Source organism: Talpa europaea (assembly GCF_964194135.1).
Source record: "Talpa europaea genome assembly, chromosome: 9".
NCBI lineage: Eukaryota > Metazoa > Chordata > Mammalia > Eulipotyphla > Talpidae > Talpa > Talpa europaea.
The window spans coordinates 118,127,230-118,139,542 of record NC_140076.1 but is presented as its reverse complement, the minus strand read 5'-3'; the positions used below and the strand labels follow the sequence as shown (position 1 = coordinate 118,139,542).

At 72.6% G+C, this 12,313-nt stretch overlaps 1 protein-coding gene across 1 annotated transcript in view; it reads left to right on the top strand.

The window, feature by feature from the left end:
* OBSCN (obscurin, cytoskeletal calmodulin and titin-interacting RhoGEF) overlaps positions 1 to 12,313 on the top strand; it is a gene marked incomplete at both ends in the record, with an annotated part of 66,124 nt that overhangs the window by 26,578 nt on the left and 27,233 nt on the right. Inside the window, 19 exons of the mRNA XM_084242555.1 lie at positions 10 to 276; positions 353 to 619; positions 1,576 to 1,848; positions 2,150 to 2,413; positions 2,495 to 2,761; positions 3,277 to 3,549; positions 3,849 to 4,115; positions 4,525 to 4,791; positions 4,933 to 5,196; positions 5,581 to 5,847; positions 6,036 to 6,302; positions 6,400 to 6,672; positions 6,995 to 7,267; positions 7,430 to 7,626; positions 7,788 to 7,863; positions 9,376 to 9,648; positions 10,190 to 10,456; positions 11,453 to 11,725; positions 11,820 to 12,095. Coding sequence (XP_084098681.1) covers positions 10 to 276; positions 353 to 619; positions 1,576 to 1,848; positions 2,150 to 2,413; positions 2,495 to 2,761; positions 3,277 to 3,549; positions 3,849 to 4,115; positions 4,525 to 4,791; positions 4,933 to 5,196; positions 5,581 to 5,847; positions 6,036 to 6,302; positions 6,400 to 6,672; positions 6,995 to 7,267; positions 7,430 to 7,626; positions 7,788 to 7,863; positions 9,376 to 9,648; positions 10,190 to 10,456; positions 11,453 to 11,725; positions 11,820 to 12,095 — 4,851 coding nt within the window. The remainder of the gene's footprint in view (positions 1 to 9; positions 277 to 352; positions 620 to 1,575; positions 1,849 to 2,149; positions 2,414 to 2,494; positions 2,762 to 3,276; positions 3,550 to 3,848; positions 4,116 to 4,524; positions 4,792 to 4,932; positions 5,197 to 5,580; positions 5,848 to 6,035; positions 6,303 to 6,399; positions 6,673 to 6,994; positions 7,268 to 7,429; positions 7,627 to 7,787; positions 7,864 to 9,375; positions 9,649 to 10,189; positions 10,457 to 11,452; positions 11,726 to 11,819; positions 12,096 to 12,313) is intronic.

Genomic DNA, 12,313 nt, shown 5'->3' with positions numbered 1-12,313 from the left:
CCTTTGCAGTGCGCGCGGTGGCTGTGACACGACCGCTGCAGGACGCTGAGGTCACGGAGGGGGCCCGCGCCTGCTTCTCGTGCGAGCTGTCCCACGACGACGAGGAGGTGGAGTGGACGCTCAACGGGATGCCCCTGTACAACGACAGCTTCCACGAGATCGCCCACGAGGGCTGCCGCCACACGCTGGTGCTAAAGCGGGCGCGCCGCCAGGACACGGGCACGGTGCGCGCTGCCTCCCGCAAGGTGTCAGCTTCTGCCCGCCTCGTGGTCCAAGGTCAGGCGGCTGGCCGGGTAGGGGCAGGGCGGGCCCCCGGGCGCCCCGCGTTCCTCATGCCTCACTGCTCCCCCAGAGAAGCCAGTGGTGTTCCTGAAGGCGCTGGAGGATGTGTCAGCGGAGGCGGGGGGCACGCTGGCACTGAAGTGCGAGGTCTCGGACCCCGAGGCCCGCGTGGTGTGGCGCAAGGACGGCGTGGAGCTGGGCCCGGGGGACAAGTACGACTTGCAGCACAGCGCGGGCACGCGGGGGCTCGTGGTGCACGACCTGGCCCGGGACGACGCTGGTCTCTACACCTGCGACGTGGGCGCCGCCCAGACCCAGGCGCGGGTCCGCGTGCTCGGTGGGTGGCGAGGGCTCCTGGTGCGGGCGGGTGTGGGCCCGGCGGCGGGCGGCAGAGTGAGTTCGCGGCTGGGCTGTCCAGCCGATGGAGGCCCCAGGTGCGCGGCTACCCGCAGGAGGGGCGGGCTCTGGGAGGTGACCCTGGGGACAGAGGGCCGGACGCCGCGCCAGGCCCCCTTCCAGGCTGCCCTCGGCTGCCGTGTTGGCCCTTGGGTGTACTCTCAGGGAGGCCAGAGCTGAGGGAGCTGCGGCTCTTGGGTGGGCATGGGCGTGCCTGCGTCGCTGACTGCCGGGACGGGACATCTGCCGGACCCCGCACATCCTGCTTTGGGGGACACCCGTGCCGCACGCTCCTAAACGTGCTGCTGCTCCGTGCGGTGCCAAGTGGTTCCTACTTTTTCCTTTCGCTTGCTCTTCTTGCGGCGAGGGCCATGTCTTTAATTGCAGGGGCTCTGATTGTTTGTGCCTTTATTTCCCGTGTCCTGGCGGCACCTTCACCAACAATATCTAGTTCTTGATGTTTGATAATTTGGTATTTGGGGGTTACACTTCTACTCTTCTATAGGGGTGTATGTTGCACTCACCCTTCTCCAGACTGCCCACACCCGCATGCCGTCTGCCTGCACCCCGTCCCCAGCCCTCCCCTCGGCTCCCCTGGTGACCCCATCTTTCACTTTCTCACGGACTCACTCGGTCACCTGGAGCGTCTTCTCTTTTGTGCCCGCACCTGGTCCTCTGGGGCGGCTCTCGGGCTGCGGGGTGGGGCCTGAAACTGCGTTGCGCCTACAGCCAGGCCTTCAGGCTGTGGTGTTTTTGAGGGTCCAGGGACAGCAAAGGTGGAGTGGGCCTTGGCTTAGAGGGCAGCAGGCCCATGAGAGGGCAGGGACGCGGGTCTGTGGGGCGCCCCGCCTCTGGGATTGGCCCTATGGGCGGGAGTGATCCTTCTGCCATCCGCAGACCTGCACGTGGGCATCACCAAGAGACTGAAGACAGCAGAGGTGCTGGAGGGAGAGGGCTGCAGCTTCGAGTGTGTCTTGTCTCACGAGAACACCAGCGACGCGGCCGTGTGGACCCTGGGAGGCCAGCCCGTGGGCAGCTCAGGCCGCTTCCAGGCCACGCGCCAGGGCCGCAAGTACACCCTGGCCATCCGGGAGGCCGCGCCCAGTGACGCGGGGGAGGTGGTCTTCTCGCTGCGGGACCTCTCCTCCAAGGCCTCGCTCATCGTCAGAGGTGGGCGCCCGCGGGCCGCGATGTGGGGCCTGGGCCTTCCCGGCGGAGGCGGGGGTGGGGGGGTGCCTGTGGGGCTGCTGGAGGGAGTGGGAGGGGGCAGGAGGGGCTCCCTCTGGAGCGGCAGGGTCTGGGGGGGGGGGCGCCTACAGGACGGTGGCCGGTCCGGGAACACCTGGCACCACCTGGGGCGGCAGGTGGGAGCCGCTGCCTGGCTGTGGGGCTCCGGCCAGGGCTCCCAGCCCTGCGGGCCTCGCTGGCTGGGTGGGGATGCCCCGTCACCCGGCCACCCTGCTCCCTGCAGAGAGGGCCGGCTTCTCCAGGCCCCTGGAGGACCAGCAGGCCGCGCCGGGGGAGGACGTGCGGCTGAGCTGTGAGGTGTCACGGGCGGGCGCCATGGTGCGCTGGCTGCGGGATGGGAAGCCCCTCCGGCAGGGCCACAAGTTCCAGGTGCTCACCGAGGGCACGCGCGCCGTGCTGGTGGTGCGGGCTGCCGCGCCTGAGGACGCGGGCGAGTACACGTGTGAGGCCGAGGGCGCCCGCACCTCCGCCAGCCTCCGTGTGGAGGGTGAGCGCACCCCTGGCATCCCTGGGGGCGGGCCGGCCCGGGCAGGACGGTCTGCGCGGCTCACCTCCACCCGTCCCCCAGAAAAGGCAAACGGGTTCACGGAGGAGCTGAGCAACCTGCAGCTGGAGGAGCAGGGCACCGCCGTGCTCCAGTGCCGGACGGCGCGGCCCGCGGCCAGCGTGACCTGGCGCAAGGACCAGGTGGAGCTGCGCCCCTCGGGGCGGCTCGTGCCCAGCCGGGATGGCCTGACCCTGCGGCTCACCATCAGCGGCCTGGGGAAGGCGGACAGTGGCACCTACACCTGCGACATCGGCCAGGCCTGCTCCCAGGCCCAGCTCCTCGTGCTCGGTGAGGCCTGTGCCCAGCAGGGGCCAGTGGCAGCTCTGCTGGCCTGGGCACACCCAGACCTGTTCTTTCCGCTCTCCGGGTTCCCCTGGCGGTCTCCCTGGGTCCTCTAGCTGGTGCGTGTCCTGACCCCGGGCATGTGGTCCATGAAAGGAGGCGCCGGTCCCCCGGGCTTCACCGTGACGCCTCCAGGCTCACAGGCCGGGGAGGGGTCACCTCCCCCATTGGGCAGATAAGAAAGCGGTGGCTTTGCTTGGGTTGGAGGCCAGCGGGCCCTGCTGGAGTGCTGCGGGGCGTCTGTGGGAAGTGCCCTGGTGTCTTCCCGGGCACGGCTGACTTCTCAGGGCTCCCTCCCCCCGGGGGATCCCAGCGAGCCCCCTTCAGGGGCGCGGCAGGTGCTGGCGCTGTGCTGAGATTAGGACCTGTCTGCGCACAGCTCTGCTGTGCCCGGGCAGAGCCCACCAGGTCTGGGGCTCCCTCCCCCAGGGCACCCCTGACGTGCTGCTCTGTGCCCACAGGCCGGCAGGTGCTCATCTCGGAGGGCCTGGCGGCCGTGGAGGTGCAGGAGGGCTCCTCCGCCTCCTTCCGCTGCCGTATCACCCCTGCTGACTTCGGGCCTGTCCACTGGTTCTTGGACAAGACCCCACTGCACCCCAGCGAGCTCAGCGAGATCGAGGTCCAGCCAGGGGGCTACCACGTGCTGACCCTGCGGCAGCTGGCACTCAAGGACTCAGGCACTGTCCACTTCGAGGCGGGCGAGCAGCGGACCTCAGCCGCCCTGCGGGTCACAGGTGGGCCCGGGCCTGGTGTGGGAGCAAACCCCAGGGCACAGCCTCAGAGGGCGGCTCAGCCACGGGCCGCGTGGGCCATGTGGGCCAGGCTTAGGGAGAGGGCGTCGCGGCTGTGCCCAGCTGGGGCCTCCCATCCCGGAGGGTGGGCTTAGGGCTGTGCAGCTGGCGGGCAGAGGGGAGCCTGGCCAGCGTGGCCTGGCCTGGGTGGGGGGCGCCGCCAGAGCCTGACCCCTTGCGGACTTCCTGTGGAGCGCGTGGGCAGCTGTGGAGCCTCACGTGCCTGTGCCCTCTGTCCCCAGAGCGGCCCAGCGTCTTCTCCCAGGAGCTCACAGACACCACCGTCACGGAGGGCGAGGACCTGATCCTGGCCTGCGAGACCACTGCTCCTGACAGCCCGGTGCGCTGGACCAAGGATGGAAAGGCCCTGCGGCCATCGGCCCGGTGCCAGCTCAGCCACGAGGGCAGCCAGGCCCGGCTGGTCATTGCTGGCGTCACCCCGCAGGACGGCGGCCGCTACAAGTGCGAGGCCGCGGGCAGCAGCAGCAGCGCCATCGTCAGGGTCCAGGGTGAGCCCGCGGGCTTCCTGCCTGCCCAGCCCCGCCCAGCTGGGGGTCCCTCCCGACCTGCCGGGCGTCCCTCCTGCTGCCTGGCTTGTCTCCACAGCCAGTGGGCTGTGCAGCGGCTGCCCCAGGGCCGCACAGCCACCTCCCCCCAGGCCCAGAGACCAGATTGCGAGATTGGGGTGCCGGTGGGGCGGGCCCTGCCGTGTCCTGACCTCTTCTCCCAAGGTTCCCCGTCCACGGGTGGGCCTTGTGCCCGTGACTCCGTGACTTGCCCCTCAGGGCCACGTCCACTCAGCCCCTTCTGAGCCGCTGGGGCGGGCTCCCCGCAGGCAGGTGCCTCCCAGAGGGGACCCCTGCCCCCGCCCCGTGCTCCCTGCCCCCCGCTGGCGCGGTGACCCACCCGTGTCCGCAGCTCGGCCGGTGCAGTTCCGCGAGGGCCTGAGGAACATGGAGGTGCAGGCGGGCGGGGCGGCCACCCTGCGCTGCGTGCTGTCTGCTGTGGCCGCCCCGGTGGAATGGCGCCGGGGAGACCAGGTCCTGCGGCCCGGGCCCAAGTACAGCCTGCGGCAGGAGGGCGCCGTGCTGGAGCTGGTGGTGCGGGACCTGCAGCCCCAGGACAGCGGGCAGTACGCCTGCTGCTTCGGGGACCAGGTGACCCTGGCCACGCTCACCGTGAGGGGTGAGTTCCGCAGCCGCGCAGCCCGGGGGCGAGAGGGGGACACCCGTGCCCTGTGGGGGGTGACATCCGTGCCCTCTGGGTGCTCTCTGCTGCTGCCTGTGCCCTCTGGGGGGTGACACCCATGCCCTCTGGCCCACGCAGCCCCGCCCACCAAGTTCACGAAGGGTCTGAAGAACGAGGAGGCCCCGGTGGGGGCCACGGCCACCCTGCGCTGCGAGCTGAGCCAGGCGGCCCCCGTGGAGTGGAGGAGGGGGCCCGAGGCCCTCCACACCGCGGGCAGGGTCAGCCTGAGGCAGGACGGGGCCGTGTGTGAGCTGCAGATCCGGGACCTGGCGGCGGGGGACGCCGGGGAGTACACGTGTGTGTGCGGGCCTGAGAGCACCTCGGCCACGTTGACCGTCAGGGGTGAGGATGCGCGGCCAGGGGGCTCTCCAGCCCTGTCCCCCCTCGTGTCCGTGCCCGGCCCTCGCTGGCCTGCGGCCGTCTCCGTCCCGCGTCCCGTGTCGGGGCGGGTGTCTGTCCCGACGGCCTCAGGACGCTGCCCTCACCTCCTGGCTCTGCGGCCTGTCTGGGTCCTCCAGGCCACGGTCGGGGTATGGGGGACATGGCCCCGGCCCGAGGGGCCCACCTGGTCCCGGTTCCCGGGGGGAGACCTCCTGGGCAGCCCCGAAGCTCCTCCCAGAGCTCCTCTTCCCCAGGGGACCCAGCCCCGGGCGGCAGGGCGGAGCTGCGGAGCCTGACTCTGCGGCGGGCGTGAGGCAGCCCGGCCTGACCCGCCCCGCCCCCCAGCCGCGCAGGTGGGCTTCAGGGAGCCGCTGCGGAGCCTGCAGGCCGAGGAGGGCTCCTCCGCCCGCCTGCGCTGTGAGCTGGCCCGGCCCGGGGACGCCGTGGTCTGGAGCAAGGGGGGCCTGGAACTGCAGGCCGACGAGCGCCGGGAGATGCTGCGCCGGGGCCCCACGGCCGAGCTGCTGCTGCGGGACCTGCGGCGGGAGGACGCCGGGGAGTACACCTGCGCCTGCGGGTCCCAGGCCACCAGCGCCACCCTCACCGTCACAGGTGCCCGCGGGGGTGGGGCTCGTGGGGGCGGCGCCGCCTGCTGGGCTCTGCGCCCCTAGTTGCCCCTGTCCCTGGGCCCCTGGTCCCCCAGCCCCGGTCCCCAGCCCCCCAGCCCTGTAGCCACCCCGGTCCCTGAACCCCAGGCCCCGTAGCCACCCCGGGCGCCCCTCACGCCCTCCTTCCTGCAGCCGTGCCAGTGCGCTTTCTGCGGGAGCTGCAGGCCCAGGAGGTGGACGAGGGGGCCACGGCGCACCTGTGCTGTGAGCTGAGCCGGCCGGGGGCCGCTGTGGAGTGGAGGAGGGGCGCCCTGCAGCTCTTCCCTTGCGCCAAGTACCAGATGCTGCAAGAGGGCGCGGCCGCCCGGCTGCTGGTGCGCGGCGTGGAGCAGGAGGACGCCGGCCACTACACCTGCGACACTGGCCATGCGCAGAGCACGGCCGTCCTGTCTGTCCGCGGTGAGCTGCCCTTGGTACTGCCTCGCGGGCCGGGCTCCCCAGGGGCAGCCTGCGGCCTGGCTCGGCAGCCCTAAGTGCCCCGCGCCCCTGTCCCCAGCCCCCAGGCCGGCGTTCAGGACGGAGCTGCAGGGCGCGGAGCAGGAGGCGGGCGGCCTGGCGCGGCTGTGCTGTGTGCTGGGCGAGGCGGAGACCCCGGGGCCCGTGCGCTGGTTCAAGGAGGGCGCTGAGCTGCCCGCCGGCCCCAAGTACGAGATGCGGCGCCAGGGGGCCGCGTGTGAGCTGCTGGTCCACGGGCTGGAGCCCAAGGACACTGGCGAGTACACCTGTGTGGTGGGCGCCCAGAAGACCTCGGCCTCCCTCACCGTCCGAGGTGAGCCCTGGCACCCCGGGGTGGCCCCCAGCACTCTCGGCCGCGAGCTGGGCCAAGTGCTGCAGGCTCTGGGGCTGCAGCCCTGAGCAGAGGCCCGAGGAGTGTCCACGGGAGACTGAGGCCTGCCAGCCTCTCCCCAGCCAGCAACTGGGCAGGCTGGCCTGTGCCTCTCAGGCTCTGCCTGCAGTCAGGCCTCCCTGGAGTCCCTGTGGGAGTGACCGTCGCCCTCCTCCAGAGAGCTGCCCGCGGCCCCGCCCCACGGGCGGCAGGGCTGGGGTGCTGGACGGCTGTGGCTGACCTAGGCGCCGGCTGCTCCCCGCAGAACCCGAGCTGACCATCGTGCGGGGGCTGGCAGACACCGAGGCGCAGGCTGATGGGGACGTGGAGTTCAGCTGTGAGCTGTCGCGGGCTGGGGCTGTGGGCGCGGAGTGGCGCCTGCAGGGGCTGCCGCTGCAGACCAACGAGGTGACCGAGGTGGCTGTGCGGGGGGGCCGCACCCACACGCTACGGCTGAAGGGCGTGACACCCGAGGACGCGGGCACCGTGTCCTTCCACGTGGGCGCCCTCACGTCCTCTGCCCAGCTCACCGTCCAAGGTAGTGCCCATGGGCTGGGCCTTGTCACCCCCTCCAGGGACAGAGCCCGGGTCCCCTGGGGGGCGGGTGGGCTGGTGCTGCCTCAGGCCTTGGGTGGGGTGCTGGGGGCACTGCGGGGTTCCCCAATTGCAGAGGCCGACGCTGTCCTTGCCTTGTGTCCAGTCCCCGAGGTGACCATCCTGGAGCCCCTGCAGGACTTGCAGCTCAGCGAGGGCCAGGACGCCCACTTCCAGTGCCGGCTGTCGAGGGCCGCGGGCCAGGAGGCCCGCTGGACGCTGGCAGGGGTGCCCCTGCAGGCCAACGAGATGAATGACCTCACTGTGCAGCAGGGCACGCTGCACTCGCTCACCCTGCGCAAGGTGGGCAGGCCCCATTGCTCCTGGCCACACGCCATGCTCCGGGCCACACCTGGTGCTCCCTGGCCCTGCGGTGCTCCCGGGTCAGACAGTGCGCCAGCGTGTGGGAGGCCTGAGTAAAGCTGGTCGCACGGCAGCCAGGTGAGCGCCCTCTCCCTCCTCAGGTCACCCTCGAGGATGCCGGGACTGTCAGCTTCCAGGTGGGCTCGTGCAGCTCGGAGGCCCAGCTGAAGGTCACAGGTGGGCAGACCCCCACCTCCCCCCTGCCTGTGGGCCCCTGTGCTCCCTGCGGGAGGGCGGCTGGGCCGGCGCCAGGACCTGGGCCTCTGGCAGTGACCACCCGGGTGGCAGTGCTCTCACCCGGACCCTGGCTCAGGCCAGAGGGCCCTCCGAGGGCCTGGACGTCGGCGGGAGACGTCCTGGCGTGTGGGGCCCCGCGTGGGAGCGCTGTCTGCAGAGGATGCCTGCGGTCCCCGGGGGCAGGGCCACTGATGCCAGCCACACGGACACGCCCCTGCACTCCCAGCAGGCCACAGCACTCCTGGACACGTGTGCCGCTTCGGCCCCGAGGGTGCACGCAGGGCGCTCAAGGATGACTTGGTCATCCTTGTTCCCAGAGCTTGTCATTCCTGAGAGCTCCTCCCCTCCTGGTTCTTGACCCTGTCCTCCCTGACGACCTGACCACCTCCCCCACACATCTGCCTCTCACCCTTCCACCCACCCACCCACCCACCCCCCACCATCCCCCCCCCCCACCATCTCGTCCATCCACCCGTCAGCCAGCCAGCACCGTGTAGACCGTAGAGCTGGAGAGGGGTCAGCTGCAGCTGTGCCCTCAGGGAGCCCCCAATCTGCGGGAGGTGTGGGGGAGCCGGAAAGGGAGGCTGAGCGTGTCCTGAATCCTCAGGAGTGGAAAGATACGATCAGCCCTCAGTTGAGCTGGGGGAGAGGGACTATTTCCTGGGTGCCCTGAGTCAGCTGGCCAGGAAGGACCCGAGCTGAGTGCCGGCCCCTCTCGGGCAGGCGTCCGCGGGACGAGCAGGCTTGTGCACGGATGACCGGCTGCGGCCTGGGGAGGCGCCGCTGGGTGTGCGGGAGCGGGTGCCCACTGGCGCCTGTCTGCAAGGTGGAAACCCCGCTGGAGGTGGGGCGGGGGCTGGCAGGTGGCGGAGGAGTCAGCTGTGTTCTCAGGGGAAGCAGAGGATGAGGAGCGGCAGGCTGCACGCAGGGAGCAGGCTGGGAGAGTGGCGCTGCCCGCAGGGGTTAGGGCTTTTGAGGGACGGGCTTGGCCGCAGCAGGCCTGGAGCTGCCTTGCGCGCCGCCTGCGATCTGGGGATGCCCGCGTCCCCTCGCCCTCTGCGCGGTGGGTAGGGCTCTAGGAGGCCATTGGAGCGGCGGGTGAGGAGTCAGGGCCTGGCCGAGGGCTCCGGCACCCGGGAAGTGACTGGAGGCGGGCAGCGCCCGCGGGGAGGCTGCTGGTGCGCGAACTGCCAGGTCGGGGTGACGGGGAGGGGCAGCCGCAGCGTGGCCTTTAGGCCTCAGGGCTGTAGGACTGGACCTCGGGGACCTCTGGAGTCCCTCGGGCTGAGACGCGTGGCTGCCGCCCGCCGGGGCGTCCGTGCGTGGGGGCGGGGGCGGGGCTCCCGCGGTGGCTCCGCGGCTCGTGCTGTGACCGGGTGGGGGTGCCTAGAGCCGCACAGCTGCCCGCCCGCCGCAGCACGCCCAGCCTGCCCTCTCTTGCCCTCTTGGCAGAGGCCGTGCCGCGCCTGCTCCGTGGCTTGCAGAACGTGGACGTCTTCGCGGGGGAGGTGGCCGCGTTCTCGTGCGAGGTGTCCTGCGCGGGCGGGCTGGAGGCGCGCTGGTGGCTGGACGGGGCCCTGCTGCAGGACGGCCCCCAGAGCACCATCGCCGTGCGTGGTGGGACCTTGCACTCCCTCACGCTCTCGGGCCTGGGGGTCGCCGACTCGGGCACCGTCACGTTCCGCGCGGGGCCCCTGGTCTCCACGGCCAAGCTGTTGGTCAAAGGTACGGGCCAAAGGGGCCCGCCCTCGCTGCCGCTGCCGCTGCCGCTGCCCTTCGCGTTTCCTGGGGCGCGGGCGGGGTCCGGGGCCGCCAGCCTGGGCCAGCCCCCTGGCAGCCTCTTGGGGGCGGCGGGCAGGAGGTGTGCGGCCCACTGCTTACCAGGAGTGCACGGCCCGCACCAGACGGCCTGGGCCAGCAGCCCGCCCTCGGTCAGTCGGGCCACCCGCCCTTCCGCAGGGAAGCAGCGGCTGGGGGAGCCGCGAGCCGCCAGGGGCTCCCTGCCCAGCAGAGTCCCGCGCCCAGGCCTGGCCCGGGAGGCTCTGGTCTGTACCCCATGGAGCCGTGTGGGGGCTCAGCCTGGCCGAGGACAGCGTTTCTGAGCAGGCTTTGAAGGGTGGCGGTGGGGAGGGCCCCGGGGAGCACCAGGGTGTCCCTTGCGGGGTCTGCGCCCCAGGCGGGCGAGGCTGAGGGCGGGGCCTGCTGCTTGCCTGCGCGGGGCGCGCTGCGCGGCGGTGGCTGACGGGCAGTGGCTGTCGGCCGGCAGACCCCGCGGTGGAGGTGGTGAGCGCCATGCAGGACCTGGTGGTGGCGGAGGGCAGCCCGGCCGAGCTGCTCTGCCAGTACTCGCGGCCGGTGCGGGCCACGTGGAAGCTGGACGCGCGGGAGGTGTGCGCAGACGGGTGCCGCGTCGTCATAGAGCAGGACTGGACCGTGGCCAGGCTGTCCTTCAGGCCGGCCCTGCCCAGCGACAGCGGCATCTATTCTTGTGAGGCCGCGGGCACCTGCGTGGTGGCTCTGCTGCAAGTGCAAGGTGAGGCCGCCCGGTGGGCAGCGCGGCCAGGCTAGGGAGACCCGCGGTGACGCCGGCCCGGGCGCTCGTGATGCCCCCCAGGGCGTGGGGGTCTGAGACAACCTGTCCCCAGGCCCCTGCCCCCCAGGGCCCAAGGGAGGGGAGAGGGAAGCCCCCTCCCCGCAGAGGCTGCACCCGCAGGGCCTGCAGCTGAGCTCGCCCCGGGGCAGTGATGGGGTCAGTGACCGGGTGGTGACCGGGGCACTGGCAGGGCTGCGTGCTGCAGGGGGAGGGCCTTGGGCGGGACTTCCTAGGCCCAGGGGACCCCTCAGCTCTGCCTCTTCCATGCGGCCGCCCCGCAGCTCTCACTCCTGCTGCGCCACGTAGCGCGGGGCAAGGGGTGGGCACTGTGGGGGTGTCCGGCTGCGGCCACTCGCTGGTGGGTGAGGACACCCCAGTACCTCAGCAAGTTCTCTGAACGCGCCATTTGGCCCCTGGGGCCAGCAGGGACAGAAAGGGGACCTGTGGGGACCCGCAGGGAGGAGCTCTGGGGAGTGTGCGTGGAGCCAGGCCGGGGCAGGCGGTGCCCTGTGATGGGCAGGGCTGGCGGCGGCGGGCTGCGGCGGGCGAGTGGGTGGATGCAGGGGGGTGGGGCAGGGCAGGAGAAAGGCCTCGGGGGCCCAAGCTCCCACGAGGTTTCCCACCACTGGCGACTGGGCACTGGGGAGCCCGGCGTGGGGCGGGTCACTGGGCTGGGCAGGGGCAGCCCCGCGGCAGGCGGGCAGGCGGGCAGGGGGAGAGCAGAGGGGCAGGCTGTGGCCGGCTCCCTGGAGGGCTGTGCTGGCCAGTTCCTCGCCTGGACAGCCTGCGTTGGCTCAGCTGGCGGCGGAGGCCCCGCCGGGAGCCCGCAGAGGGGAGGGCGCCGGCCTCTCGAGTGGACGCCGGCGCCGCGCGGGGAGTGGGGCCGATCTGCGGGGCCGCCCGCCGAGGCCGCGCCTGAGCCGCCCCTTCCCGCAGCCAAGAACTCGCTGGTGCGCGGCCTGGAGGACGCGGAGGTGCCCGAGGGCGGGGAGGCGCTGTTCGAGTGCCAGCTGGCGCAGCCCGAGGTGGCCGCCCACACCTGGCTGCGCGGTGACCAGCCGGTGCGCACCTCCGAGGACGCCGAGGTGGTCTACTTCGAGGGCGGCCTGCGCCACGTGCTGCTGCTCCGGAACCTGCGGCCCCGGGACAGCTGCCGGGTGACCTTCGTGGCGGGCGACCTGTCGACATCGGCGGCCCTCACCGTGCGAGGTGAGGTGGGCGTGGGCTGGGGCCGGCGGGGCGTTGCAGGGCCGGCGGGGGGGCGCGGGGCCGGGGCACGCTCACACACCCCCCCCCCCCGCAGGCTGGCGGCTGGAGGTGCTGGAGCCCCCGCGGGACGCGGCCGTGCCCGCCGGTGGCCAGGCCCGCTTCAGCTGCCGCCTGAGCGAGGCGGTGCCGGCGGGCGAGGCGAGCTGGTACGTCAACGGCGCCGCGGTGCAGCCCGACGACCCCGCCTGGACGGCCACCGCGGACGGCTGTTGCCACGCCCTGGAGCTGCGCGCCGCCCAGCCGCGCCACGCGGGCGAGGTCACCTTCGCTGCCCGCGAGGCCGTCGTGTCCGCGCGCCTCCGCGTGCTGGGTGGGTGAGGCCGGGCGGGGGCAGGCCCGGCGGGGACCGCCCGCCCCTCCCCGGGGACGCCGCTGGGGATGGCTCGCCCCGGGGCGAGGGCCGGGCCCTTCTTCTGGAGTGGCCAGTGCAGCGCGGACCAGGCCCACCCTGCCCCTCCCAGCCTTAGGGGAGGGCAGTGCTGCCACCTGCTGCGCATGTCCACCTCGGGGCCCCCCCACAGCCCCTCT